Consider the following 26,778-nt stretch of genomic DNA (forward strand, 5'->3'; position numbering starts at 1 on the left):
AGGAGGAGGGATGTTATCAGTGGGTGTAGAGGAAAAAGGAAGACCTGTTTAGTGATCTACACATTCAGAGCCACAACCTGACTGGTTTTGTAACAACTATTACTTCTGGATCAGGTTCATAGTCTCAGGAAAAAGAAAGCATGGAAGCAGCTGCTTTAAGACTGCTTAAACTGCTGGCACTGAATTCACCTCCAGCTGAGCCTAACTATTCAGTTAACATGCATCATTTGAGCCTTTAAATTTGGAATCCACCCCACACTAGATTTCCAGATAAACCTGAAAATGCAGTGTTTTTCTGAGCATTTCATGATTAAAAAAATTAAGCAAGCAAATAATTCTGGTAGATATGAATACTCTGCATAAACAAGTGGAGGAACAAAACAGAAGCCTGAAGCATGCTTTCATTTTTAGTATTGATTTTCCTATCCCAGGAAACTGATTCATGTACCTTAAAAACACATGAAAAAACCCAGCACGTGTGCCAAGAGAGAAACATGGGGTGAAATAGGTAAAGAAGGAGTATCTGCTTCTGACCTTTGCTGGGTTCAGCACTGAGCCCCCAAAAGAGGACAAAATCGCTAGCTTCCCCTGCCGACTGTTCTACACGCAGAGCCCAGTTCAAGAAGTGCCTGGCGATGGGAAGCTGAGCGAAAGCTGCATCACAGCGAAACTCGCTACTTACACAGCAGCTGTGGAAGCCTGACTCAGATCTGCATCCCTCAAACCTGCTTTAAATGAGAGGAAAACACATGCCACTCACAATAAACTCCCTCCCCTCAGTAAGCTGAGTTGAAAAGCTTGAAAAAAATGAAACAGGATTGCAGGCAAGAAGAGAGTCTTCTGTTTTCTGATGAAAAAAATACATCCCGCAGTGTCGAACTGCTTCAGCGATTCCCCTCTGCTGAGTTCCACATCTCCCTGCACATCTGAAGCGTGGGCACTGCTGCCTCCAGCCATGCCACCACTGCCACCGTCTCAGTGTCCTGCAGCTGTGGTGACAACACTCATGATGTGGGGACGAAGACAACAAGAGTATTTTCCTCATGAACAAGAAACACAGACAGACACACAGAACTCACAGTAACAGCTTTATTATAAAAACGCTTCGGTGTCCAAAGGTTTCTGGAGTACTACGGGAACTCCCTTTGCTTCAGGTACTTTGTTCATTTCATAATGCTTACTAGAATCGCTTTGTTACATACAGGACAGATTTATTTTTTTAAAAAGTTCTCTCAAAATTCTATGTTCCAGTTAAAAAATATGAGGAGTCATAGAAAAAAATCCAACAGACAAGGCATTCAGCATTCTAATTCAGCTTCTCCTTGAAAACAACCTCTAAAAATCACGTCAGCAGCTCAGTGTACACGATTAAAGCACATGGGAACTGAAGTTTCAAAAGAGAAAGACAGACCAAAAGAAATATCCTTTCTTTATAGCAAAGTGCAATTTAAAACAAGCGTGTGCCCGAATCAAGAGCAATACTCACAAAGATACCACAGAATTTGTTCTCAGATATGAAACTTGACTGACGGGAATGGAATGACCCACAAAACACTGTGTGAAAAACATACAGAATTGAGCATCAAGGCCAAACACTTAATTTATACTAGAAATGGGCATTACTGGGCAACCAGAACGGTCACTAGCTGGTTTGCACGTGCAAAAGGCTCATGACTTGTGTGCGTGCAGATACACTTTGTACCTGAAAACTGCCATTGACGTTTAGATGCTTTCTTTGGGAAACAGGAGCTTAATTACAAACTGTAGTGACTCTCAAAGGCATTTTTATACTTCCTCACATTCTGAATACAGCTTCACGTCAGGAATTGCAGAAAGCCACGTAAGTCATTGAAAAGATTTATGCTTAAAATAGCATCAGCGATTCCTCAGTAGAGGCAGATGCACGAATAACGCTCCAGATGAGCTACCTTCCTCACCGCCTCCCTCAACACTTGATTTAGGGGGAAACACATGTACAGACTGCTCCTCAAGCAAAGGCCAGCCAGCAGTGCACCTGCAGCATCCTCACCAAGAGTGAAACGACTTCAGCGTGCTCCACACAGGTTCTGCAGCAGGCAGCTGCCTGCCTGGCACCAGCTTGCTGGGACAGCGTCCCAAGGCTCAACACCAGCATTCCTCTGTGGATCACCGTCACCCTGGGATCCCAGGACTGAGCTCACATGCTACGTATGTTCTGGCAATTAGTGTCCTCAATTAGCTGACGGTTATCTTTACATTATGGTTAGTAATATCTTTAAAAGGAAGGCATCTTAAGAACTATTTCATAAGCGTGCTGGAAAACTACCTGGCCAGAAACCGTAGAAGCAGAGGGTGTGTTTTACTGTGTACACTGGTTATGCAGGGATTAAGTCTTTTTTTGGTTTTGGTTAAGCATTAAAATTCTACCATCAGGATTTGTTCCTCTTATTACTTTCAGGTACTTTGAGGGAGTCCCCTTTGAGGGACAGAGTATACATTACATTAAACAGAAAAATTAAAAGTAAAATGTTTGTTGTAGACAGGAAGAGCAGAGGGTTGTTGTGAAAAAATTTCTCTTTTTTTTGTTTTTTAATTAAAAAACCCACGTCACTACAGCTGTAAAGATCAATCAATCTAAGCTTCATATTTACTTATGTTTTCTTGGAAAGGCACCAGCAAGCCTAGATATGCAAACTAACCTGTTCTGCTTTGGAGTCTGACCCTCAGGCAACACTTATGCACAGCAGCATCCCTACCCATAGCAGATTCCTCTGCAGGATCTGGTTAGAGGATGCAACTGCTGAGTTGGATCTTCTAACCAGCACAAGATCAGGGAAAAGACTGATCAAACTGATTGTTCAGCTGTGCACACAATTTAAAAACAAAACCAAAGCCAAAACCCAACCCCACCAGCACAAACAAGATATCTAACAAGGCACTGAAGAGATTCAATCTCCCTGAATGCAAAGCTGATTTATTAGATCCTGACTGGCTCTTTTACACACTCGTAAACACAGCAAATAAGACACGTATAATCTGTTTGGTACCCGGAAGGTATTAATCTTCATTCACAGCCAAGTCCACAAAACAGACTGAGGTAAAAGGCACAGCCTCCAAAGTTACCAAACAGAACTGGTGAGCACACACGTGTGTGAACACAGCTGCTGCAAGGATTTGGCACCGATCCGGTACTGCAAAGCAATTTTTTTTATAATGCACTTCAGAGCTGACATTTTAGTAATGTCAGTTCATGTAATGGGTCTGACAGACAGATATCTGATTTGAGAGGTAAAGGCCTCCCTCCTCTTCAAGAATTTCCTAGCATTTCCCCTTTATTTTCATCAAGTACAACGGGAGAAATGAAGTCTTTGTTCTTCATGTACGTCTCCAGACCCTGAGAACGTGTGAAAACAAAACCGTTAGGTTGTAAATGCATCAGACTGGTTACCTGCACTACTTTTCAGTCTATGTAATGTCCACAAGGAATGACTGACTACCCAAAGTTAAAAGGTCACAGGAAGGACAGACAAGAGCAACAGTTTCCCCAGTAACAGAGATGGAAAGTGTTTCAGCCCCAAGCTTGTGGTTCATGAAGGAGAGGCACTAACAAGCCGTAAAACAATGGATCTCAGAAATAAGCTTCTGGGGAGGGGCAGGCATGGGAAGGTGTGTCCTTAACTCACACCAGAACAATCCCAGCAGAGAAAAGTCAACTTAAACTGCCTTGTTTTCATTTGTTCTTACAACACATCAGTTGCGATGAGTTCGCCACCTGCACACAGAAACCCAGCGAAGATGTAAAGTTTTACGTGCCTTCCTGCAATCCACCATTTCTCACCCTGTCTACCCAACACAGGGAAGCGCCTCTCCTCACTACTAAATGGAAGCAGCTTTCCGAGGACCAATTACTTTTAGATGAACAAACTCAAGAAATCTGTCCCAAGACATGATTTCTCTAAAGCCAATGCACATATCACGCTTCTCCTTGAGTACTCACTCACTGTGGGCGACGGGCACAAACGAGCACACAACTGACTACAGTGACCCCACAGATTCTGTAATTTGACTGTTCTGCACTTTGCATTCAGAAGATCTCAAAGTACTTGTGAGTCTTAATGAAACTGTGCAGCCTCGTTGCAAATCTCACTTCACAGATGGTCAAAACTGAGAGTGAACAACCCACTGAAGACTAAACCGTAGTGGAACCGCAAACATAACACAGAGCCCAAGTTCTGCTTCCCCTAACTTACCATTTTTCAGCAAGTGTAGGCTACAGAAATCCCCCGTGTCTGAAAGGAAATCAGATGCATACCTGCACACTCTTAGATATACCTCCACAGATAGTTATTCTCACCTCTCCAAAGTAAGACACTAATGGAGAAATCTCACACACAGCCGGAGGATCTTCAGTTCCTGAGAGACTAGAAAAGAGAACACAGGATTAACTTCTTGCTAAGCTCAAAAACCAGCATATCTTCTTTGAAAGATCATCAAGAATGGAATATCCAGAAGGATACTTGTTCTATTCACCTGCACCATACATTATTCAAACACAAAGCGTGAAAATAAAAGGGAATTCGCAGGTCCCAAATACTTCTCATCAAAGTAAGAACACTGCTTTTATAGAGGTGCTTTTCAAGTAAAATGATGAGCTTGTGGGTTTTTTAAACTGTGAGTTGATGAAGTCATAGCCCCACAGAGTAAAAGCAGCTTCCCATTCAGCGTGATGCAGGAAGTATCTGAACTGGTAATTGCTGTAATAGCTGATCCTTAAGCCCACCTGAGAATTGTGCTGGGCTTTAAGCACTGGGGCCATATTCAGAAAAGCTGGTGAGGACCACAAATTACAATTCCTTGGGCTGGCTAAATCCGGAGTGATGGAAAAGGTTGCCCCTGCCTAACGAGCTCTTATAGGAGAAGTCAACTCACAAGCCCCAGGGCAGGAACCTCTGCCAGACATAAAGCCCAGAGCACTGTCCATTACTGGCTCAAGCACTCACAGTCACTAACGGAGCAGGAGCTGTCATGGACATTACTCTGCATGTTCAGAAAGGAACAGCTGAACAAAAATCATGCCGAGTCACCCTGCAATCAAATGAATGCCTGGTTTTGTAGAGCCCAGTACATGCCAGTAGCTAGCTGGCACAGTCGGGCAGCCGCAGGCAGAGAAGCTGCAGAGAAGGTCACGGGGGTTCGTACCTGAGTTTCTCTGGGATCCTGCAGCCATTTTCATCCAGAAATCTGGCCCCAGCCTTGAGAGCCCAGCGGTAGTGCTGGGCCAGGAGGGCTTGCCGAGCGGTGGTAGGAGTGTCTTTGTCAGCTGTGTCTGCATTTTTTAGTGGCGAGAACTCCTCTTCTCTCAGAACTTCAAATGCCACAAAGTTCCTATTGGCAAAGGGGAGGAAACGATGATAATGAAAAACAAAGCTAGCCATGAGCCCTGTTCATGCAGCAACAACTTTCATGGGGAAAGGCTCACGCATACTTTAGGGAGCAGCAGTGTATGCAGCCGGGGGCGGTCAGGCTAAGGAAAGCCCACCTCCCATCTGAAGAGCACAGAAGCACCGGGGCTGCATGATGGAAAAACACAAGCAGCCCAGTCTCTGTGGGAACACAACAGCAGCCTCCTGACCCTCCAGAGCTGTGCACGGATGAGAGGAAAAGCAACAGTTGTGCCGAGATCCTACAGAAACCTCTCCAGGCACTAGGAAGCTCACAAAAAGTGTCAGCTAAGAGCACGGCAGGACAGAGGGAGCAGCGATGCTCGGACACAGCACCGAGCTGTGCAGCTCGCTTCAGACCACTGCACCGCTGCTCCGAGAAACCGCCGCTCCCCTTTGGAATCTGCAGGCAAGGATCAACTGAGGACACCAGTTCCCAGGGATGAATAAGCAATATGGGAGGATTCACAGCTGAATGTTAAGTACAGCTCTTTACCAGAAGTGGGAATGCAAATTAAAAAATCCCACGGCAGCATCTGCGTCTTTCTGCTTTTCACATGTGAGGAGCAGCTGCCAAGCTGGTTCTGCAGTATTACTTAAAAAGCACAAGGAATCACTGCTTGCAAGTGAGTCCTTCCAAAGCTCCAAACTCGGCACTCTTCCCATCGCATTGGCTTTGTCTTTGGTATGATACTTCTTTACTGAACACACGTCAGGAAACAGAGATTGGTTCAAACCTTGAGCTCTCTATCCTAAAGTAAATCCTCTAAAAAGAAAAATACTAAACAAAGATAATTCAGTTTGCCTCAGGTCTCTTTTTGCCATTAACTTAGGCCTAAACCAGAACCTTTACTGCTGAATTTGAGACCTTGGAAAATATGTTTTATAAGAACACTTCTGCTAAATTCCTAAATTATTGAAGTCCCACATTCCCTAAACACCAAGTACCCCTGGCTGTGCCAACACAGCACTCTCAGCTGTTTTAAAGCTCGGCAAGAGCAGGCTGGCAGTTCCCACAGCGACAGCCGCGTGGCCCCAGGGCGCTCAAGCAGCCTGTTTTCCGAGCACAAAAAGTGTGAGCGGAGCCCTGGCGAACACATGCACCAAAAACGTAACCAGAGCTCCAGTTGCCATGGAAGCCACAATACCCATCTTTCGAGGCTGAAAACTCCAACACGGGCTTGTATTAAACCTTGGCTTTGCGCTCCATTTCCTTTCTTTTTACCCTTTCTTTCCCAGGGCTGGCAGAGGCCGGGCCAGCCAACACACCCTCGGCGGAACGAACGGTTCCGGGAGCACGGGCAGAGCAAGCCCGGCTGCTGCCAAGCACCCTCTGAACGCCCCTCGGAGCCTGCAGTGTTACTGTTGTGTTGGAGCTTGGTGTGGATCCACCAGCCTTCCTAACGAGCCACCCACAAACCACACGCTCCCTGGCAAGGCCTGTTACAACCTACAGTCATTCAAACAAACATTGAGAATGGGGAGGAAAAAATAAAATCATGTCTGCCACTAACTTAGAGAACTGGAACACATCAAACACAAACTTCTCCAGCTTTATCCCGTTTGGTTTTAGCGGTTTTACCAGATTTCCCTCCTCGTCAATGTAGGGCACCTTCTTTATGGCTACGTGATGCCTCAGCTGCGGCTCATATTTCCTGCAAAAGGAAGAGAAACAAGTTCATTCCCTTCATGTCCACTTCAAAAAAAGTAGTACGCTTCTGGGAGCAGATGGCTTATTACTGCTCTGGATCACCTCTCAACTGTTGTGGGTGTTGCTCTCTCCAAGCTGATCCAAGTCACATCCATGAAACACTTCACTGAGCAGAGCAGCCCAGCCAGTGGCACTCCCTGTACGCGTGGGACATGACAGGGCAAAGCAAGAGGAGAGGGAGGACCTAGCGTCCAGCTGAAATTGCAGGCAGAGAGACAAAAAGGTAACCCAAATTGTTACCTGGCTGGGATGGCAATGGAGCAAAGCAGATCCCTCACACAAGGGTGGGCCAAACTCTTCAGGAAAGTTGTACGGCTGCTCGCCGAATGCCCAGCGTCACATGCCCACCTCCCAACACCAAGGTGCAGAGTCCTTCCCCAGCTTCACCCTCTCCCCCAGCCTCTGTTGTCCCAAGGGATGGCATGGGTGACTTTCTCTTTGAAAATCCACAGTGTGGAGCTGCATCACTGACCCCAGCACTGACCACACTGCAGCCCACATGGCTGCTCACCCCTGCAGTCCCAGAAAGGGCACGCACTGGGATATCTCAGTTGATTTAGCTACGGCAAAGCACACAACCTCTTCATTGGGTAAGGCCTGACAAGCATGCTGGGGCTATCAGAAAGCAGATACAGCTGTTTTGAACTGTTTGGAGGAGAAAGGAGGTGAAGAGCAGAGCAGGAGGTATCCGTAACTGAAATCACAGAGTGGGAAATGGCAACACCCACTCTTGGAGGCGTTTCTGGGCTGCACAGCTGCCTAGCAGGTCTGCTGGAACTTACTGGGCCACCATCTCCAGGAACTCAACCGTGAAGAAATGGTTGCAGATGTTGCCAGCGCTGTACGTCAGGCCCCCATCAGGGCTTCGCTGCTGCGTGGTCTCCAGGCTGACCTCACTGTACTCCACCACCTGGTAGACCCCATCGACACAGCACACCACCCCAACAGGCTCCGTGGGGTACGCCTTCTCCACCACCTGCAGCCACGGGACACAGGGCTATGAGAAGGAGGAAGAAAATCCCAGCACTATTCCAACTCCCATGTACAAATGATCCTATGAGACCATTGTATGCTGATCCTCCAGCACCTTGGGAGCACGGGCAGGGAAGTGCAGGGTGTACAGAGCAGCCTGGAGGCACATTTTGCCCAACAACTGGGCATAAAACCCAGTACTTGACTGCTCAACTGCCAGTTGCTCAGAAGACAAACCAGTTAAACGAAATCGGCATACTGTGGGGCACTTTTTTTATCATGGACTGGGACCTGGCATTAAATGAAAAATGTCTGCAGCTATTAGCCTTCAGCTCCCTGTTTCCTGAACAGTTTTAACGATTCAATATAAATGTCTCCTCACATACCTGCTGCTTTAGGGTGACAAAACCAGGCTAGTTTGGTTTTCCCCATCTTCCACAGTGGGGCACAAGGAATGCCTCCATTAGGCTTAAAGGTGCATTTATAAAACACAACCCAGTCTGACACGGCTTCTAGACAGCCCAAGCACCTTTGTAGAAAGGGGAGGGTGTAACGGGGAAGCAATTCCAGTTTCCTGCGCAGTTACTGTCCCTGCTCTGGTTGAAGTTTACTTCCCACAGCACTCCAGGAAGGGTGGAGCAGGATACGCACAGGCAGGGATTCGGGATGCCACGCAGGCAGCAAGCAGCTCCTCTAAACCTGCTAGGAGTGAGCTGCTGTTGGACAGAGGTCTGAACACCCTGGTTCCCTCAAGCTCACCCTGGCCAGCAGCTTCCGAGCGTAATCAGACCTTAACTCCCGTGGGAACGGCCCAGCGTTCGCACTGCCTCACCTTTGCACCGCAGTCTGCCCCTCTGGAAACACAGAAGCCTATGAAGACTGGATCTGCCATTTTCACGAGGATATTGTCCACACAGTATACATGGACATACTGGATTCCACGCCGCTTCATGTCATCCAAGATCTTATTATCCACCAAAGCACGGTACAAGCCACCATTGCCATCTATAAGGCAAGAGAAAAGAGAAAGCCCTGGCCAATTAGTGCCTTTGCGGGTTTTTTGCAGCTCACAGAGCAAAAGCTGAAAGTCCTGAACAAACTTTGAGAGCCGAGCAGGAAATGCCTTCCAGGCAAGAGTCAGTGCTACCAGATTTCATTTCCAGCTCAGGCACACAGTTCAGGCGAGCCTGTTCCCCTCCACACCCCACGCCCTCTCCTGCAGAGCAGGATGGTGGGGACCAGCCTCACATGGAAGCACTGCAAGACTTCATGAAGCCTTGTAAGACCCTCAGAGGGAAAATACTAAAGGGCAAAACATTATGCAGAGAGTGGGAAAAGCCTGTTTTATTTCTTGTATTCCGGTGCAGAGGAAAAGTATTTTTAAAACTCAGCTTGGAGAAAAAAACTGAAATAAATCTCACTCTCTGTTTATCTTCCCCCCACAACTTCCCAATGCCTTTTTTAAGGCTTGAACTGCAGCTGCACAAAACACACCTGCACATTTGGTCATCACAGATCATCCTTTCACAGTTCCTCCTTTGACACCCCTGTCAGCTCAGGAAAACCACTCTGCAGCCCCCAAACCACATCACTGCAACACAGCCTCAACCAGGCTGCCTTCCCCGAGCCTCTGACCACACCCAGGTGAAGAGGAGAGCTTTACCAGGTGAGACACTGCAATCATTTTGGAAAGAGTTCATCTTCCTGTTGCTTTTTTACCTGTTTTCAGCTATCAGTCTTCAGTGGGAGCCCAGCTCCTGACAGCTTCACCCCCGGAAGGCAGCACACCAGGGACCTCACGCACAGCCCTGCTGACGCACCTTGTTCCTAACCTGCAACTGCACCGCTCCTAATCCCACCATCACCCTCAGGCTTTGGAAAAAACCACGTGCTGTGGGCAAATCTCCAGCGAGAACTGAACATATTGCTGCACTCTTGATTACCAGCCTGAAACTTTAACCAAACTCTCCCACGCTAACACGAAGCATTAACACTGACCTCCAAGGACCGCTCCGTGTGCCAAGGCTGGCTGATGGCTACGGCAATTATCAACACATATCACACAACCGTACCACAAAAGAGTGAGCAGTGGGGTACCTGGAGCCATAGCAATTTTCCCCTTCTCCTCCAAGATGGCCTTCCCATCAAAGGTGACAGCAGGCAGCATCCTCTGTTCAAACATGACCACGTTGGATCTATCCAGGTGGAAGTAGTCGTGTTCTATGAAGAACTCTTCTGTCGGGCCCAGCGTGAACTCACTTGTCATGATGTACCTGGGTAGGAACGGGTGCTGAGCAACCAGCAGGAAAAGCACAAGCGAAAGACAAAAATACAAATGGAACACAAAAGGGAGGGAATCCCAGAATGTTAAATGAGAGGCACTACAGGACCCTGCGGTATGCAGCTGAGCAGCAGAGCTGTCCTCCAGACCTCATCCCACAGGAAGGCTGCACGGGGTCTCATGCATGATCCTACCCACAGGCTTAGCTCCAGCCAGGACAGAACAGCCTTTCCCTAAATGTGAGCAACCTCTGAATATCAGGATGAGCTGGAAAACAAGGCAAAAGACAATACCACAGCGTCGTTCACCCTAGATTCAAACTGGTGTCTAAAGAAGAATTGACCAGCACAAGCTGCTGAGAACAAGCTGCTGAGAACGAGCTGCGAATCCCTGGCAGCTCAGTCTGCCAGCACCTCTTCTGTGCCAAGGCAAACAGCACCATTTCCAAATGTTGACTGCATGATTTATTTTTCTCTCCAGTTTCTCTGTTTCCTCCCGTCCTTCCAGCTCCACATCACTGTTGTCTCTCCCTCCACTATTTTCCTTCTTGAACAGTGGCTAAGAGCCATATTTGTCATCTGCCTGTCAAGCACTTCAACAACTACTGGCATAGGTACACAGGGTCCTCTGCCAGCATGCCAGGGGAATCGATCCCTTGCACAGGAGGGCCTGGACCTCACACAACCCTCAGTTTCCATCTTTGCAGCACAGCATAGCCCGGCCTCTGGTGTACTGCAGCAGCCACTGTGTCCTCAGCCCGGGGAGAGGAACTGTAAACATTATCAGCAGATGTTGCAGCCTGCAAATAACCCATCCTGGATTCCAGCAGCACCAGGGATGGTGCATTTGCAATTCAGGTCATGCACGCATGGCTTCAGAGGAAACACAATATGGACTCAAATCACCTTCAATCTCCAGTTTGTAAGACCTCAGACACCTGCTCTTTCACTCTTCCCAAACCCTGGCTCAGACAAGACTGATTTCATAAGGTACCTCTTCGCAGACTAATGAAGGACACTCAGCAGAAAACATTCCCAGCAGCCTGCTGCAGCGCCTTCCTCTCTCTCACCCACCACATCCCATAGGGAATTCATATTTTGCACCTTGCACAGAGCTAATCTCTTCTGAAGCCTTTTGTACTCAGCACTGGTGAGGCCACACCTGGAATACTGTGCCCAGTTTTGGGCCCCTCGCTTTGAGAGAGATATTGAGCTCCTGGAGCGGGTCCAGAGAAGGGCGACTAAACTGGTCAGGGGGCTGGAAAATAAAACTTATGGGGAGCGGCTGAGGGAGTTGGGGCTGTTTAGCCTGGAGAAGAGGAGGCTGAGGGGAGACCTGATTACAGCCTACAAATACTTGAGAAGGGATGGTGGGGAGGTGGGGGAAGGGCTCTTTACATTAGTGATGGGTGACAACAAGAGGAAATGGGTACAAGCTTAGTCAGGGGAGATTCAGGTTGGATGTTAGGAAGTATTTCTTCTCTGAAAGGGTTGTCAGCCACTGGAATAGGCTGCCCAGGGAGGTGGCTGAGTCCCCATCTCTGGATGTGTTTAAGAATAGGGTGGATGATCTACTTGAGGATATGGTTTAATGGGGATTAGGGATGGTTGGACTCGATGATCTCTCAGGTCTTTTCCAACCTAGAAATCTATAAAATCTATGAAATATGAAATCTATGAAAGCTAGGAGCAGCTGGGAGAGGGGGCAGCCAGCTGTGAAGAACAGCAGGAGGTGGCCTGGGGACGGAGCATGGCCAGCATCTACCACTGCAAGGGGGAGAGTTTTTTTGCTGTGGCAGAAATTGCAAGCAAGGAAAAGCGAAGGGTCTTGGAAGACGAGCTCTAAGCAACCTCTCCCTCCATGCAGGAACCTTGGAAAGCACAGGACAAATGGATGAAGTCTCTTGAGAAGCATCTGCAACAGGCACTGAGAAGCACTGTTTATAGTGCTGTCAGGTACCGTGCCTGGAGAGACAGCACAGTCCAGCAGCCAGGGGAGCGGTCAGTGATCCAAGGGCAGTGCTCCGTCCCTCATGTCTGCAGACACGGCCCTGCCACTTCCCATCCCTGCGCACCCTCCTCCAGCTACTGGCATTGCAAATCCTGCCACGGAAAAGCTCTGACATGTCCCTGTACGGCCCCGAGCAACGCGCTGCTAGAAGACAGCGCAGGCAAGACTTGCAACACAAAGACCCCTGCGCAGCAGGTCTGTGGCTCCAGGTCACCTACCAGGGGATGGAACACTTGCAGTGGTGTTTCTGGCCAGCGAGCTGCTCCACTTTGCGGATTCTTTCTGCTTGGATCTGATACAAGGTCTTGCCACTGGGCAACCCCACGTTGTACATGCCCTTGGGATAGCTCACTCCCAGGCGAGTTCCTTGTCCTCCAGCCAGGAGCAGCACTGCCACCTTGTTCTGCGAGATCTGATGCAAGCCTGGACAGGAGAGAGAAGCCCAAGGGAATGTAAGAATCACAAAAGCAATCAACACTCTGTGCTCCTGAGCCTTTCTGCAGAGCTGAGGCAACAGCCAGAAGCTGCCCGTTCCATGCCCACTGCTGGCAGTTCAGAGAGAAAAATGCCGCTGCACACAATATGAAAAAATTCCCTTCCCCTCTTTGATGCAGTCGTCTTCTCACCCAAAGCAGCGGACGGTGTCACAACTGGAAACAACCATGAGCTGCAGCTTAGGAGGTTCAAACTGCACATTGGGATAAAAATTCTTCACCAGGAAGGTGGTGCAGCACTGGAAGAGATATCCAGAGAGGTGAGGGATGTCCCTTAAGGTTTCCAAGGTTTACTTTGATAAAGCCATAGCAGACATGACGTAGGGTTGCGTACGGTCCTGTTCCAAACAGGGGTTGGACCAGGGACCTCCAGAGGTCCCTTATCACCAACATTTCTATATCCCAAAGAAGTGAAGTCTCATCATCTTCAGTAAAGCAAAGGGCATTTCTGGAATCTGCCGTCATCAACTCTCTGTACTTGTGCACCAGCTTCTGTTTGGCTGCAGTCGGGACTCGTAACGCAGCCAAGCCTGTGGAAGCCACAACTCACAATCTAATTAACACCAATATCATTTCTCCCGACAAATCAGGGAAGTCTGCAATGTGAGGAAGAACCAGACCACATGATAAACACCCAGCTCATTCACGGTCTTTCTTCCCTGCCTTCTCTCAAGCCAGCATCGCAGCAACGACTGACAACCGTGAGAAAGATTTTTCCTTAGGGAACTCTGGGAAAAATTTCTCCCGGGTGAGCTCCGGGACCACTCAGGTCAAACCCCACAGCTCTGCTGCTCTACAGTAGCTGTCAGAGCCTTTTGCAACCTAACACAAGAAGCCTACTGCACACCAGCGAGCCTGCCACCGCTCCCCGCGGCCCGGGAGAGCCCGTGCTTCACCCCAGTGCCCAAGGAAAAGACAAAACACCCAACTTTTACACACATCTGGGACTAAAAAATTCCTGACTTGGACTGAAAGACACAGGGACAAAAGAGATGGAATTAGAAGAAAAACAGGATTATTTTTATGCTCATCTTTAAATAGTTGGCTGTTAAAATGAGCAATAGAGGGAAAACACCAGTTGTTGCTCTAACAGCCTGGCTTGGCTTTAACTGTTCAAACTCAAGCTTTCAGCAATAAAACCAGACAGGTCCTGCTGACATTGTGGTGATACTATTCACTTCCCCATGCTTACCAGTCTCACTCCCAGCACAGCAGTAACACCAGGGTTCTGCCTCAACACACGCTTCCCAAACAGGCTGGTGATGCCCGCTCAGGCACGGTGAGGGAAGCGGTTCCGCAGCCCTGCCAGCGCTTTGCCGCAGGGCGAGACTCTGGGTTCACAAGCACACAGGAGCGCGGTCGGAAGCCACCTCTGGAGATCTGCGATCCACTCTCCTGCTCCGAGTGGGGTTAGGAGGGCTCTCTAGAGGGAAACCTGTGCTGAAGGTGGAAGTCTTGGGATTTCAACGTTTCAGGAGGTCCTTGAATAGGGGGAAAGCCTGAATGGGTTTAAATTTAAAATTTGAAAGGCACAGACAATAGCACGGCGTGAACTGTATGGCAATGCAAATAAAATAAGCATAATTTTATGCAAGAAACCAAAAGCAATTAATGGCTCCTTGGCATATTTACTGAACTTCCCATTGCAAAAAAACTTCCCATTGCAGAATACTTAAAGCACAGAGCAGGGGTCCGAGGTATCAGACACAGCACTACTCCTTGCTCCGGTCCCTGGCACACGGCTCGCCGCCACGTGCTCAGTAGGCTGCACGACAGCGCACGGCACCAGCTCGGGAGAAGGGAAGGACCGGAGCGAAGGGCTGCAGGAGCTCAGCTCTGCAGTGAGCCTGCGCCGCTGCTGCCAGACAGCCCTGGGGAACACGAACTTGGGCAAAACCTCCTTTCCTACCAGCCCCCTCTCCCCTCCCCACACAGACACAGATTCAGCAAACCGACGGCCAGCTCAGCCCAGGCTAGCCAAGGGTGCTCAGCTCCCAGCTCGCCCTTGAGTCCACATCCCTGCCAGGATCAGCCCCACCATCCCTCTGCCTGCGCCCGTGTCTCGGAGGAACGGCCACAGGATGGAGCAGGGAGGAGTTACAGGCGAGTGTGGGGTGAGCAGTGATGACAAAATTACCAATGGGTTGAGGAGGAGAAGGTGACTGCCATTAGAAACCCAAGCCAAACTCTTCAGCTCAGGTCACTGTTGTGGCAGCCACCCCCTGTCCTGGGGCAGGGCAGGGAGGGGACAGCCCCAGCTGTGGCTGAAGCAATGACTGTTACCACAAGCAAGGACGTGGTTGCACAGGTCCTGCCTGTTGCCTTCCCCTGCTTTATCTCAGAAAAAGGAATAACAACTGTCATGGTCCTGCTGAGCTCAACCAGCACGGGGAGCTGATTCACTGCTCCGCAGGGAAACACCTCCCGCTTGGCCACTCTATCCCTGAACAAGCTTGATCTCGGCCTCTCCATGGTAAGACAAGCCTCTCCTAAAGCAAGACAAATAGCAGTGTCTGAGCAAAATAAAGCCCTTGGCCATGAACGCTGGTGAGCGCGTACTTGCTGTCATCCCCATGGCTGAGGATGACACTGAGCCACTCTCCAGCGGTTCCCAACCACATTTAAAACCCACAGCCGATGGACATGGGCCTGGAGACCTGGTGTCAGAAAGGGCTCTGAATGTCACCATGCCACAGCTGCCTAGTGCTAAACGAGTCCCACCAGACACCAGGATGAGACCGTCACGTGCAGCTGTGCAGGGCCAGCAAGCCCAGTGAGCACACACTACTGGGCAGAGGAGCTAAGATGGTGATAGATAGATAGATAGATAGATACACACACACGTCACCATCCAGCTGGCTCCAGCTACTTGCTCCTCAGGATGCAAGCAAACACCTGCCTTGTTCACAGCTGCACCAGTTGTGCCACACCAGAGCCCCACAGCACCATTTAGGAGGGTCACGGCGGCAGCACTGCGAAAGGAAACACACAACCTTCCTCTGGCAGCAAGAAGACCAGCAGTCTCCCAAGAAAGCAAACCTGAAGCTCTCTAAAGATCTGAACAGCCCTGGATTGAAGTTGAAGGCTGAAGTATGTGGTCAGTAAAACCAAAGTACCCAGCCACATCCCACTCAGGACCGCTCCAGGCAGGGATGCTGCGTGGATAACATCAGCCAGGCAGAGCAAGGCACCGAGTCGTGGTGCAGCTGCAGCACCTCCACCACCTACCTCCATCGACTGCCTCCACCGACACGGCACTCCCCCGTGCCCCAAAGCCCCATACTCATCAGTGCTCGTCCCTACCTAAGCTGCCTTGCCACAGCTGTGGCAGCACCACAGCGGCATCATGCCAGGCTGGTAGGCTCCTTCCACCAAACCTGACCTAAAATGTCCTAGTGGAAAAAAAATTTATGCAGGAAAAAAAAAAAAAATAGAAAAAAAGCTACCCTGTGGGACACTTCCAAACTGTTCCATTACAAACGGGCAATAAAAACATTTAAAACCCCTAAATAATCTACAACTGAAACTGCTTGAGCTGAAGATTTTCACATTGATTTAAAGCAAAGCTGCCTGAAGTCCGAGCTCAGCATTTGCTGGTCTCAGTTGCTGCAGCACGGCGGGTGCTGCTCTGGAGTGCAACTGGGATTCATCCACCAGTTGACCAAGTCAGGCACTCACCCCACTCCATGCCCACCACAGCTCCGCCGGGCTCAGACCAACACATACGCTCTGGTCCTGACGCCACGGTCCACATCCCGCTGATCTCAAACCCGAGGTTTATGCACAGCAATAGAGTGTGACCGAGGGCCACCACCCACACGAAGCTCTGGAGCCAACGCTGTCTCGGAAATGCTTGCAAGGTCCCACTTTGTCACGCAGCATCCAGCACATGTGGCTGCGATCCTCAGCCACACCTCGAGGGTGCCAGGGCTGGTGTTGCCCCACTGAAATGGGGATGTCCCAAAGGAGATGTCAGTTCTCAGAAGTTTTCCATGCAGTGATGAGATGATGGCATCCGCCCAAGGGCAATTCAGCATCTCACACCCACTTCCCCGAGGGGCCTCTCCTTGTGGGGACCAAAATCTTGACCTAACAGGATGAACCCGAGTTCAAAGCAGTATCACCGATAACATCAACGGTGTCATTCTCTTTTTCTCGTCCCAAAATCCAGCAGACTGATTCCTGGGAGAGGGCTGACCACCACACACACTAACAACCCAGCAAGAGGACTCTCCTTCCCATCATTTATGGCATTCCCAGTATTTATGGTGCAACCCTACAACTGCCAGAGAGTTTTTCCAAGTTTCTGATCTTAGGTTGCCATGAAAACAAATATCCCTAAAAATGTGAGTAAGTAGGTCTGCTCTGACTTCCCAACTGTAAAACTACTAATATTCACGACTGAAGTTCATAACAACTGACTCATCTTGCTGCACATTCCTGCAGTAAACGGAAATACTTATCCCTCTTAAAAAAAGAGTCCACCTTATTTTCTGCAGCATATGAAATACGAACAGCTCAACCAAATGAAAAAGGGAAGACGTTGGCTGTTAGATACCCACAAGTCTTATTCTGCATAGAAAGTAAAAAAAAAAACAAAACACCAACCCACAAACAAAAATAGAATTTGCAGGAAGAACAGATCAGTCTTGCAAGAACAGATTGAATTCTCCTGCTGAACAGGCGCATCAGCCCCATTACAACAGCAGTCAGCAAGAGAAGAATAAAGCAAAAAACCCAAAATCCTTTCGTTTGCAGAGCAGTCAGAAAACCAGAACAGCTCCTCAAGCCCTCTGGTGAAACAGGAGCTACGCTGTGGCCCATGCCCCAGGCTTAGGTCTCATTCACAACACATTTACAGAACATAAAAGCGTTGCGCCGGATTCACACCATCATCCCTAAGACTGCCTGGAAAATGTGATCGCTTAATGTCTGAGTTTATGATCTGAAAGCAAATCTGACCAGGTTCAGTTTTATTGTCTCAGAGACAATAATATCGATACAGTATTTTTTTAACTATTAAAAAATATCTTGTGTGTTCCCAAGGCTAAGTTATGAGCTGCCTGGTTCTTTTAACCATCCATTCCTACCACAAATACAGAGGGAAGGGGAAAGGAGAAGACATCATCTCAGCTGTTCAGCCGTTGCAGAGGACGCGCTGCAGGTGGGAGCTGCTGGGAACTTGGACACTCGCAGGCTGAGCACAGACCAGCTCAGTGCAGGGGTGACCCCAGCTCACAGCAGCAGGTCGGGACTGTTCACTCTGCTCTCGTCCAGCTCCCAACAAACAAGAGCCTTTCGGAGCCCACATTCCCGCAGGGACTCACAACCCCTGCCAAGCCTGTGCCGACAACGTCGGCTCCACTGGGAAACACCGTGCAGAGGCGCGGGGACACTCGCAGGGATGAGGCCACGTCTGCAGGGACACGCGGCATGCCAGCGCTGCCCGGGTTCAGCAGCACAAAGTCTCGCTCCTGAATGCCTTCCCCCAGGAAATAAAGCCAAGGGCTGATCCCCATCTCCAGCATTAAACTGGATCACAAAAACAAAGGGAAACGGAAGAACCGTATCCCCCTCTCCTGGTAGAAATTAAGAAATGCCGCCTGCAGGACTGATGTGTTTGGGGTCATCTGGACTTTGTGTGACTGGTGCGCGGTGCCGGTGGTCCCAACCACACCGGACCTTCTGGTTTCCCGCAAGCATCGCTGGCAGGAAGCAAGGCCAGCCCCGCGCAGTTTGCCTTCTCTTCCCTGCTGCAGGCGGCACGAGGCAGACACGCCGGCTCCATGCTGGCCTGGCAGGGCGGAAGTCGAAGGACCCAGTTTGGTAAAATTGTTAGTTTAACTCTGCAGTCCTGACCTAGACCTACCTGTCTCGAGGATTCATGGGTTCCCTTCCCCTCGTGACACCCTCAAGCAGGAGGCAGCGACCACCATCCGAGCGGGTCTCCTGCCAAACCCCACCGATTATGTCTGGGTGACGGCCGCGGTGCCAGCCGGGCGCTGACACCCTCCTCTGCTTGGATGGAGGTGTGAGCATAGCTGGTGGAAACTCTGGTTGGATCAAGCACACATGGCCCCTGGGTCACCAGTTTCCTCCCACTCCCTCCATCACCGCTTGGCTCAGTCAGCAGGGTCTAACACGGCGGAAAAGCTCCTCTGCCCTGTGACCCTGCTGCTCCTATTTTCGCTTTTGTCTGGAAATTTTTACTCCCCTGCCCACACATCCTCACCTCTTTGCTGGCAGGTTTGGGTCAAGGCTGTGCACGTGCTTGCCACAATTTAGGCAACTGTCTCTCTGACCAGAGAGAGACAGTTTTCTCTTGCTTCCTTTTTTTATTATGATTATTTTTTAACATTGCTGTTGTATTTTGTAAAGAAGGAAGGGATACACATCTGAACCTTTGCAAATAAATGGAGTGTGCACTTAAAAGAAAGCACAGGATGTCCATGTATGATACGTGCTGTGGAGGCAGCACAGCACCCCACATCCAGACATCACCTCCCCCATCACCCCCATTTCTCACACACCCATGGGGTGACCAGGGAAAGCCACCAGTATTAACTGGGCTCCAAAAAACAAGGACGTTGGGCTTTCCTGGGCTTCTTCCACACTATCCAATCCGCTATGCTCACAGATCTCATCTCCCTCCTGCACGGCACAGCCTGGATAGGGCTCCGTGCCAGCCCCCGCGCTCGCACAAGACCTGCCTTCACATCCGTAAGCAGTCCAGGAGACCACCCGTGTGCCCGGGCACGGCTCCCCATTCCAGCAGCAATGCCAACCTTCCAGCTCCCACTGTCCCCAGGGACTTCACCTTCACCTGGGAGGCACGGCATTACCCGTGTCCTGCCACCCACACGCTCTCCAGCCTCAGCCGCCGTGTTTAACAGCCAAGGGTGAAAATTCAACGTCTCGGCCCCAAAGTGCCTCCCCAGCCCCTGCCATGTGCCAGGCACACGACTGCCCGCGTGCAGTGCCCAGCGGTAGAGCCGTAACCCCAAACCCCTGCCCGCTGCCCGCCTCGCCATCACCCCGGCTCCCGCCCGACACCAACCCCCCGACAAAACACGGGGCCGCTGCGGGGCTGCTGGATGCCGCCCCCAAGGGGCTACCGCCGGACGGGGCGCTCTGCCCGGGGATGCCGCCGGGGCTCTGCGGGGGGCCCCCGCGCCCCGCACCAGGGCCCGGATCCGGCCAGCCTGGCCCGTCCCCGCCGGTGCCAGGCCGCGCTCTGCCGGTTTCAAGACAGCCCCGGTTGGTTTTCAGGACACGCCTCGGTATTTTCGGCACCGAGCCGCGGGAGGGCCGCGCTGGGGAACCCGCCGGCAGCGGCCGGCGGCGCTGGGACAGGCGCCCTGTGCCCCCAGCCCCCAGCCCGGCCGCCCCCCGGGCCCCCGGCAGAACGGCCAAGGGCCGGAGCCCCAGAACCCCGCCCCGGCACCGGCACCGGCTCCGGGACGGGCGGCCCCGCGCTCCGCTCACCTTCCGCCTCCCAGCGCTCCAGCGCGGCGGGGCCGCTGCGGCGGGCGCTGCCCAGCAGCCGGGCGGGGAGCGGCTCCATCCGGCCGTCCAGGCGCTCCGGCGGCTCCCGCTGGCGGGCCCCGGCCGCCGCCGCCAGCCGGCAGTGCTCGCCCAGGCCCGGCGGCAGCGCCGCCAGCAGCGCCCCGCGCTGCGCCGGGCCCAGCTCGGCCCAGAAGCGCAGCAGGTGGCTCTGCCCGCACCGCGCCAGCCGCGCCCGCACCTCCTCGGGCGGCCCCATGGCGCCGCACCGGCCTCTGCCCGCCCGCGGCCCCCGGCGGGACCGGGCGGGCACGGAGGGGCGGGCACCGCGGGGCCGGGGCGGGGTCGTGGCACGGAGGTCCCGCCCCTCGGAGCCGGTCGGCGGCCGCAGCGAGTTGTGGTCCGCGCCGGGCCCCGCGCCCGCTTCCCGGGAGCCACCCGGGCACCGGGCGTTTCCCGAGTTCAGCTCCTTCCTCGGGCCCGCGGGCCCCTGCCATGCCCTGCCGCGCGGGGCCGTGCCCGCCGCTGGCCCGCCGCCCTCCCTGCGCGGCCGCTGCCCTCGGCCAGCACAGCGTGTCCCCCCGTGGCCGAATTCCCAGCCCGGCCGGGGCACCTTTCCGCACTGGGCTGTGCCAGCTGATGCGGGGTGTCTTTGGGTGCTGAGATGTATCTGACGGGCACCGCAGGGGTGTTCCTGCTGCGGCCTTTGTCCTTGGGAGAGGCTCACGCCCCTTCTTGCACCCACACTTACAAATGTATCCAAATCTTGGAGTTATGGAAGCAACGGGGCAGCCAGGGGGTCCCAGCCCACCCTAGCCGAGGTGCCCACTGCAGAGTCATGCCCCCTGTCTCACAAATCCAATTCCCCATCAGAGACGCGGCACTGGCAGCAGGGAGCTGATTAGGCACAAAAACCCAAGGCTGGGCGGGTGACGATGTGTCAGAAGGTGCCCAGCGAAGAGCCCCATCTGCGGCCCCTGCTGGGGCCACTGGCTGCCAAGAGCGGGGATGATGCCATGTCCTCCACTCCTGCCCTCCAGCCTCTGGTATAGCAAGCCCACTCATGCTGCTGGGCAGCCTGGTACTAACTCCCTGACCCAGCCACCAGCCTGCCTCTGTGGCATCCTGCCTGCAGTCAGAGCCCGGCTGGGCATGAGAGGAGAAGACAGACACACAGCTACTCAGATGCAGCCACCCCCCTGCATGTGACTGGACCCCATCCGGATGTGATGATCGAGTCAGGAAGAATCCCTGATAGTTGTCAAAGCTTCTGTTTCACAGTCTTCCTATTTCATGTGACTCCACACAGCTCCCGCTTAGGCAGAGGATTGGGGCTTCAAAAAATCCTCATTCTGCTCCTGTTTACACAAAATCTCTTCCTGCCGTGGTTGCAACCCCTGCCTGCCTGCTGTGTGAACGGGTGCAGGTCCTTCCACGCATGTGGTGCGTGCATAACCATCAACCCTTTTTCATCGGAAAAGGCTCCGTCAGGTCCAAGTTATCAATCCAGCCCTGCCTTTTCCTGCAGAACTCGTACAGCCCTTGCTGCCTTGCCTTGAAGGAATTCCAGCACGTAGCCATGGGGTCTCGTAGCCGTGGGATCTCTGCTCTCCTAGAAGAACCACAAGTGAATCATGCTGCTGCTGGTGAACCCCCAAGGGGTGGGGGGGTTTCCCACCCCCGAAATCCAGCCATCCACCAGAACAGGTTTGTCCTGCTGCACAGAGTCCCCTGGGCTGATTCCACAACCCATCGCACCATGTGGGTAGAAATTTTCTTCTGTCAAGCAAGAAAAACAACGTGTTGGATCAGATACACCGGCAGGACAACCTGCGAGAGCAGGAAGGAGGTACGCTTGGGCCAAAGGAAACACGAATACACAGGTGGAACAGGAAGTTCATCACTGAAAATCTCCAGCAACCCGAAAGCAGACGGATGGCAAACACTGCTCCATCGGGGTGCGATGTTCTCCCAGGAGAGAGTCAGAGCTTCTTATTGTTAGGGCCCTGCTTCAGGCTTCAACACATGAGCATCCACCGACACGTTCCCCAGAGAAATGAGGTTTTACAGTCGTTCCCTGAATAAGATGAAAATGGCTGTGGCAGCTACACAGTGCCCTTAGCGGCGCCGGTGACGGCTGGCTTCCGCAGCAGCAGCAGAGCGGGATTTACCATAGGACAGTAATTCCTGGATGGATTCTAATCGGAGGCCTTGCAGTATCTATCGTAGTTCTGTTTAAGCCCCAGACAGCTCCCTGTGTTTAAACTCGTCGTGCTGAGACCCCATTAGCCAGGGGGGCGGAGGGGAAGACTGGGCACCACTGACTGCCATTCCCTACCGACACGAATTCCTCCTCTGCGGCCCTAGGCACGTCGCAGAGTGAGCGAACAAAACCAGCTCCCCCCTGGACAGCTTATTTTAGCTTCCCACATGTTGCGTTCCTCCCAGCACTCGTGACGGCCCGCGAGCTGCCAGGCAGCCACCAGACTTCCTGCTCGCTGGCCCTCCAAGGGAAAAAACAGTCTGGAGGAAAGAAAAGTAACTTTGTGGGAAGCGCCTGGCCTCCTCCAAAGCAAACAAAGCACGTCCTCAAGAGGTCTCGTAAGCAGCAAGATGGAAAACACGATGGCATCTCAGAGCTGGGAAGATCAAAGAAGATGGCCCTCTCCTGTGGGAACATCTGCTATGTCTCCCCCACCACACTCCCATCACCATTTTTAGCCTCTACCCAGAGGTTTCCTGGAGAGAGCTGCATTTCTGGGCTGACAGTTTGGCATCCCATGACCAGCCATCCCTGGGTTTGGTTTGGAAACCTGTGGTGGCCAGATACCAATCCACTTTGGATGTGGCACTGCTTTGGCCAGCAGTGCAATCCACAGGGGTGGGCTGTGCCATGCTGGCTGTGCCATGCTGGCTGGTCTGCGTGCCAGGCAACAGCATGCATGTACTGAGCCCAGAGACATGCAGCTGGATCCCCACCAGACCTTTCTCTGCCCCAAGAGAACACAGCAGCAGGGGCTCACAGCATCTGCTTGAACATGGTCATCAGGAGACACCCTCATGGCTGCAGTCACCATGTGTCCTCTGCAGAGTCAAGATTCACATGTGGACACCTACATGCTGCTGAAGTCAGCATGGGGCTTAATCTACTGCCACAGTCACCCAGTGTCAGTGTCACATAGGAAGGTGCCCCAGTCTCCACCACCAGTGCTCTGCTGGGGTTTGACGCAGCTGCTGTGACCTCTCCTCCCAGGGGAGGCAACACTGTTTGGTGGGACATGCTGGCCTGCCACCAGCCTTCCAGGGACATCAGGCGGCCTGTGGCCTCCCCAGAGAGGGTCACTGGAGTGTTTGGTGCCATCACATCAGAGCCGTGTCACCGCGAGTGCCTGCAGACCGGCAGTGAGGGAGGGTCAGCCCCAGTTTGAGTGGCAGCTGGTGCTTCTCAGTAGCTCGGAGGAAGGAGAACTGAGTAACTGCTTTGTTCATACTGAAAAAAACAAAGATGGCTCTGTCAATCAGAAGAGCTTGGGCTGGCCCCAAGATAAACTATTCAGTGAGAGAAAAAAAAACAAAATCAAACCAACCCCCAAAAACTGTTTTCCAAGAATTTTCAAAATCTCCCTAACGTCATTGGCCTGGCCGCTCTGAGGACGAAAACATCGGCCTGTCTTATGGCAGCCTCTTGAGGGCACTTTGATACAGAAAGTGTGGTAAGACCAGAGCTGCATTGGGCAGTTGTGCCCCAGCTCCCTGTTTCCAGAGCAGAAAGTTCTGGCTGAACCACCAGACACAGTCAATGCCAAGAATCATTTCTTGTGTCTCAGAATTGCTTTCCTGGTGGGATAGACCTGCCAGGCAGGGAAATTAGACAAGAGACATGAAGGTCATTTTGAATTCCCCTTATTATTCCTGTCTGTTCCAGCAGGTCCAGAGATGTGGGAGGAACCTAGGGAAAAACTCATTTTCCTGCAGATTTAGGCTTTGCTGGGCAAAACAGCCCATGTGCTGATGCTACCAGAGCTGAGCAAGGTCACGTTCACTGCCTTGTTTCTGGAGCAGAAAGGGGAGGGATGATGCACCAGTTCCTTCTCTCTGTGTCCTACACAGGTGTGAACCTGTTCAGTCAAACACAGCTAAGCCAAGCAGAGATCCAAAAACAGGTAGGACAGGTCTGGGAAATTTATGAAAACAAATGTTTTAAAGAAAAGCAGGCTGTGAACGGCCCAGCCATAGCACAGAGAATACCAGCCAGAGAAGGTCCTTGATAGACAGAAGCCCAGTGAGGGTCTCCAGAGGCTCCCTGGGTCTGACAGGGCTGAGAAACTCCGTGGAGGAGTCACAAGAATGGGCTGAGAAGGCAGGAGGAGGACCAAGCTGCTGAAGACACCGGGGATGGAGTCTAGCCAGGACAGGGAAGCTGATAGTGAGGGGAGCACAGCAAGGGCCACGTGGATGGGAGGACCAGAGGGCCAAGCATCTTCCACCCTCTCCCATTGAAGCCATCTCAGAGCTAAAGGAAGTCACCCATGGCACATGGCACAGGGAGGTGCCCGTGGCACAGGCAGCCTCACAACCTGAGCACCCGGACAGTGGCTAATCGCCCTTTCTGGTCACCCTTCTCCAGCACACTCGCTCCCTGACACTCCTTCCCTTAGCATTGTGAGGATCAAACCAGGATACGGGCTCTGTGGGTGCTGGAACGTGGCTGCCCGGGGTCTCTTGAGTAAGTCGTGGTGCCTGTGACGTGGGAATTGTGACACCAGGGCTTTGCAGTCTGCTTGGTTACAACACACCGTCTGATGGAGGGAGTTCGCAGAGGCGGGCAGCGCCTTTGACTGGGCCTAACAAGCTGTTGGATCTAACAGACACAAAATTAGGCATAAATCAGAGAAACTCCTTCTCTCAACAATGTCAGTACTAAGTTAGCAAGAGATATGATCCAAATCCTGTTTAGCTCACACTTGTTGACACTGGTCAATTTTTTCCCCCTTTCTCCATGTCTGTGGTTCCTTTGGGCCACCACCCCAGCTTCTGCTGGCTGGTGGCTGCTATTGTTGCACCAGCCACACCACTGGGATGTCCGGACTTCATTCCCACTGTAAGCATTCACTTCCCCCATGGCACCACGCAAGCCAAGCACACAAGGCTTCTCCGTGCTGATGCCAAAGAGCCATACATCCCTCTGCCATGGGGATGCTTCGGAGGTGAGAAGCTGGACTGATGCTTCTTTTTTTCTCCTATGAAGACAGGCTGAAAGAGTTGGAATTGTTCAGCCTGGAGAGTCTCCCTCTCTCTCCAGGGAGACCTTCCAGCAGCCTTCCAGTATCTAAAGGGACCTATGAGAAAGCTGGAGAGGGACTTTGGACAAGGGTGTGTAGTGACAGGACACGGGGCAATGGCTTTAAACTGAAAGAGAGGAGATTTAGATCAGATCTAAGGAAGAAATTTTTTACAATGAGGGTGGTGAGGCACTGGCACAGGTTGCCCAGAGAAGCTGTGGCTGCCCCATCCCTGGCAGTGTTCAAGGCCAGGTTGGATGAGGCTTTGAGCAACCTGGTGTAGTGGAGGGTGTCCCTGCCCATGGCAGGGGGGTTGGACCTGGATGACCTTGAAGGTCCCTTCCAACCCAAACCATTCCATGATTCTATGGTTTTTGGCTGTGTTTGCAAAGCTGGCAGTGAGACCAAACACCACGTTGGGTTTTTTTCCTTCCTGTTCACTAACCACATCAGCTCTGGAGTCTTTCAGGATGTAAGGTCTTCAGGAATCTCTGCTTGAAAAGAGACGCTCTTTCCTTTCTGCAAGGTCACGGTGTCTTTGAGATGGAAAACCCCAACTATCTGAACCTATTGATATCTGTCGATATTGATACCTGTCGATATTGATACCTATCGCTATCCACCAGCATCAGAAGCACCCAGCACTTTTGGGCGCAGGTACCCTACGTTCTTCCCGGAAATAAGGAGCGGGAGGAGGCGGGTGCGGGCCTGTTCTGCGGGAAATGAAGATTTTTGGATGGACACCGGCCAGCGCGGCTCTTCCCGGGCGGAGGTCAGCGAGCCGTTACCGAGGGTCGCGGATGGCGGTGGGATGGAGGAGGGACGCTGCTCTGCTCGAAGGCGGGGCGGGGGGGAAGCGGGGGGTCCCGGTCCCTCCGGAGGAGGGACCGGGACCCCCCGCTCCCTCCCCAAGCCCCGCATCTCCGAGCGGGGCGGGCGCCCCGTGGAACTCAAACCGCCGTCCTCCCCCTCAGCCAATGGCCAGCACGACCGCCCCTCGCCAACCAATGAGAGCGCGGGGCCTCCGGCCATCAACCAATAGGAGCGCGGGGGCGGGAGCGGTGAGTAACGCTCGGGAGCGGTGGCGGCGGCGGTGGCGGTCGTG

At 52.2% G+C, this 26,778-nt stretch overlaps 1 protein-coding gene across 1 annotated transcript; it reads right to left on the bottom strand.

Annotated features, from left to right (window-relative positions):
• Window positions 1-3,273: 3,273 nt before the first annotated feature.
• Window positions 3,274-20,650, bottom strand: UAP1L1 (UDP-N-acetylglucosamine pyrophosphorylase 1 like 1). Its single transcript, XM_086625192.1, has 9 exons — window positions 20,374-20,650; window positions 12,613-12,817; window positions 10,201-10,376; window positions 8,936-9,108; window positions 7,914-8,107; window positions 6,935-7,075; window positions 5,179-5,364; window positions 4,334-4,400; window positions 3,274-3,373 (listed from the first exon to the last, which is right to left on the bottom strand). Exons 1-9 carry the CDS (start codon window positions 20,648-20,650, stop codon window positions 3,287-3,289), a joined length of 1,506 nt encoding a protein of 501 aa, XP_086481318.1. The 3' UTR covers window positions 3,274-3,286.
• Between the last annotated feature and the right edge of the window lie 6,128 nt (window positions 20,651-26,778).

The sequence above is a fragment of the Tauraco erythrolophus genome, chromosome 22, assembly GCF_009769465.1.
Source record: "Tauraco erythrolophus isolate bTauEry1 chromosome 22, bTauEry1.pri, whole genome shotgun sequence".
In the NCBI taxonomy this organism is placed as follows: domain Eukaryota; kingdom Metazoa; phylum Chordata; class Aves; order Musophagiformes; family Musophagidae; genus Tauraco; species Tauraco erythrolophus.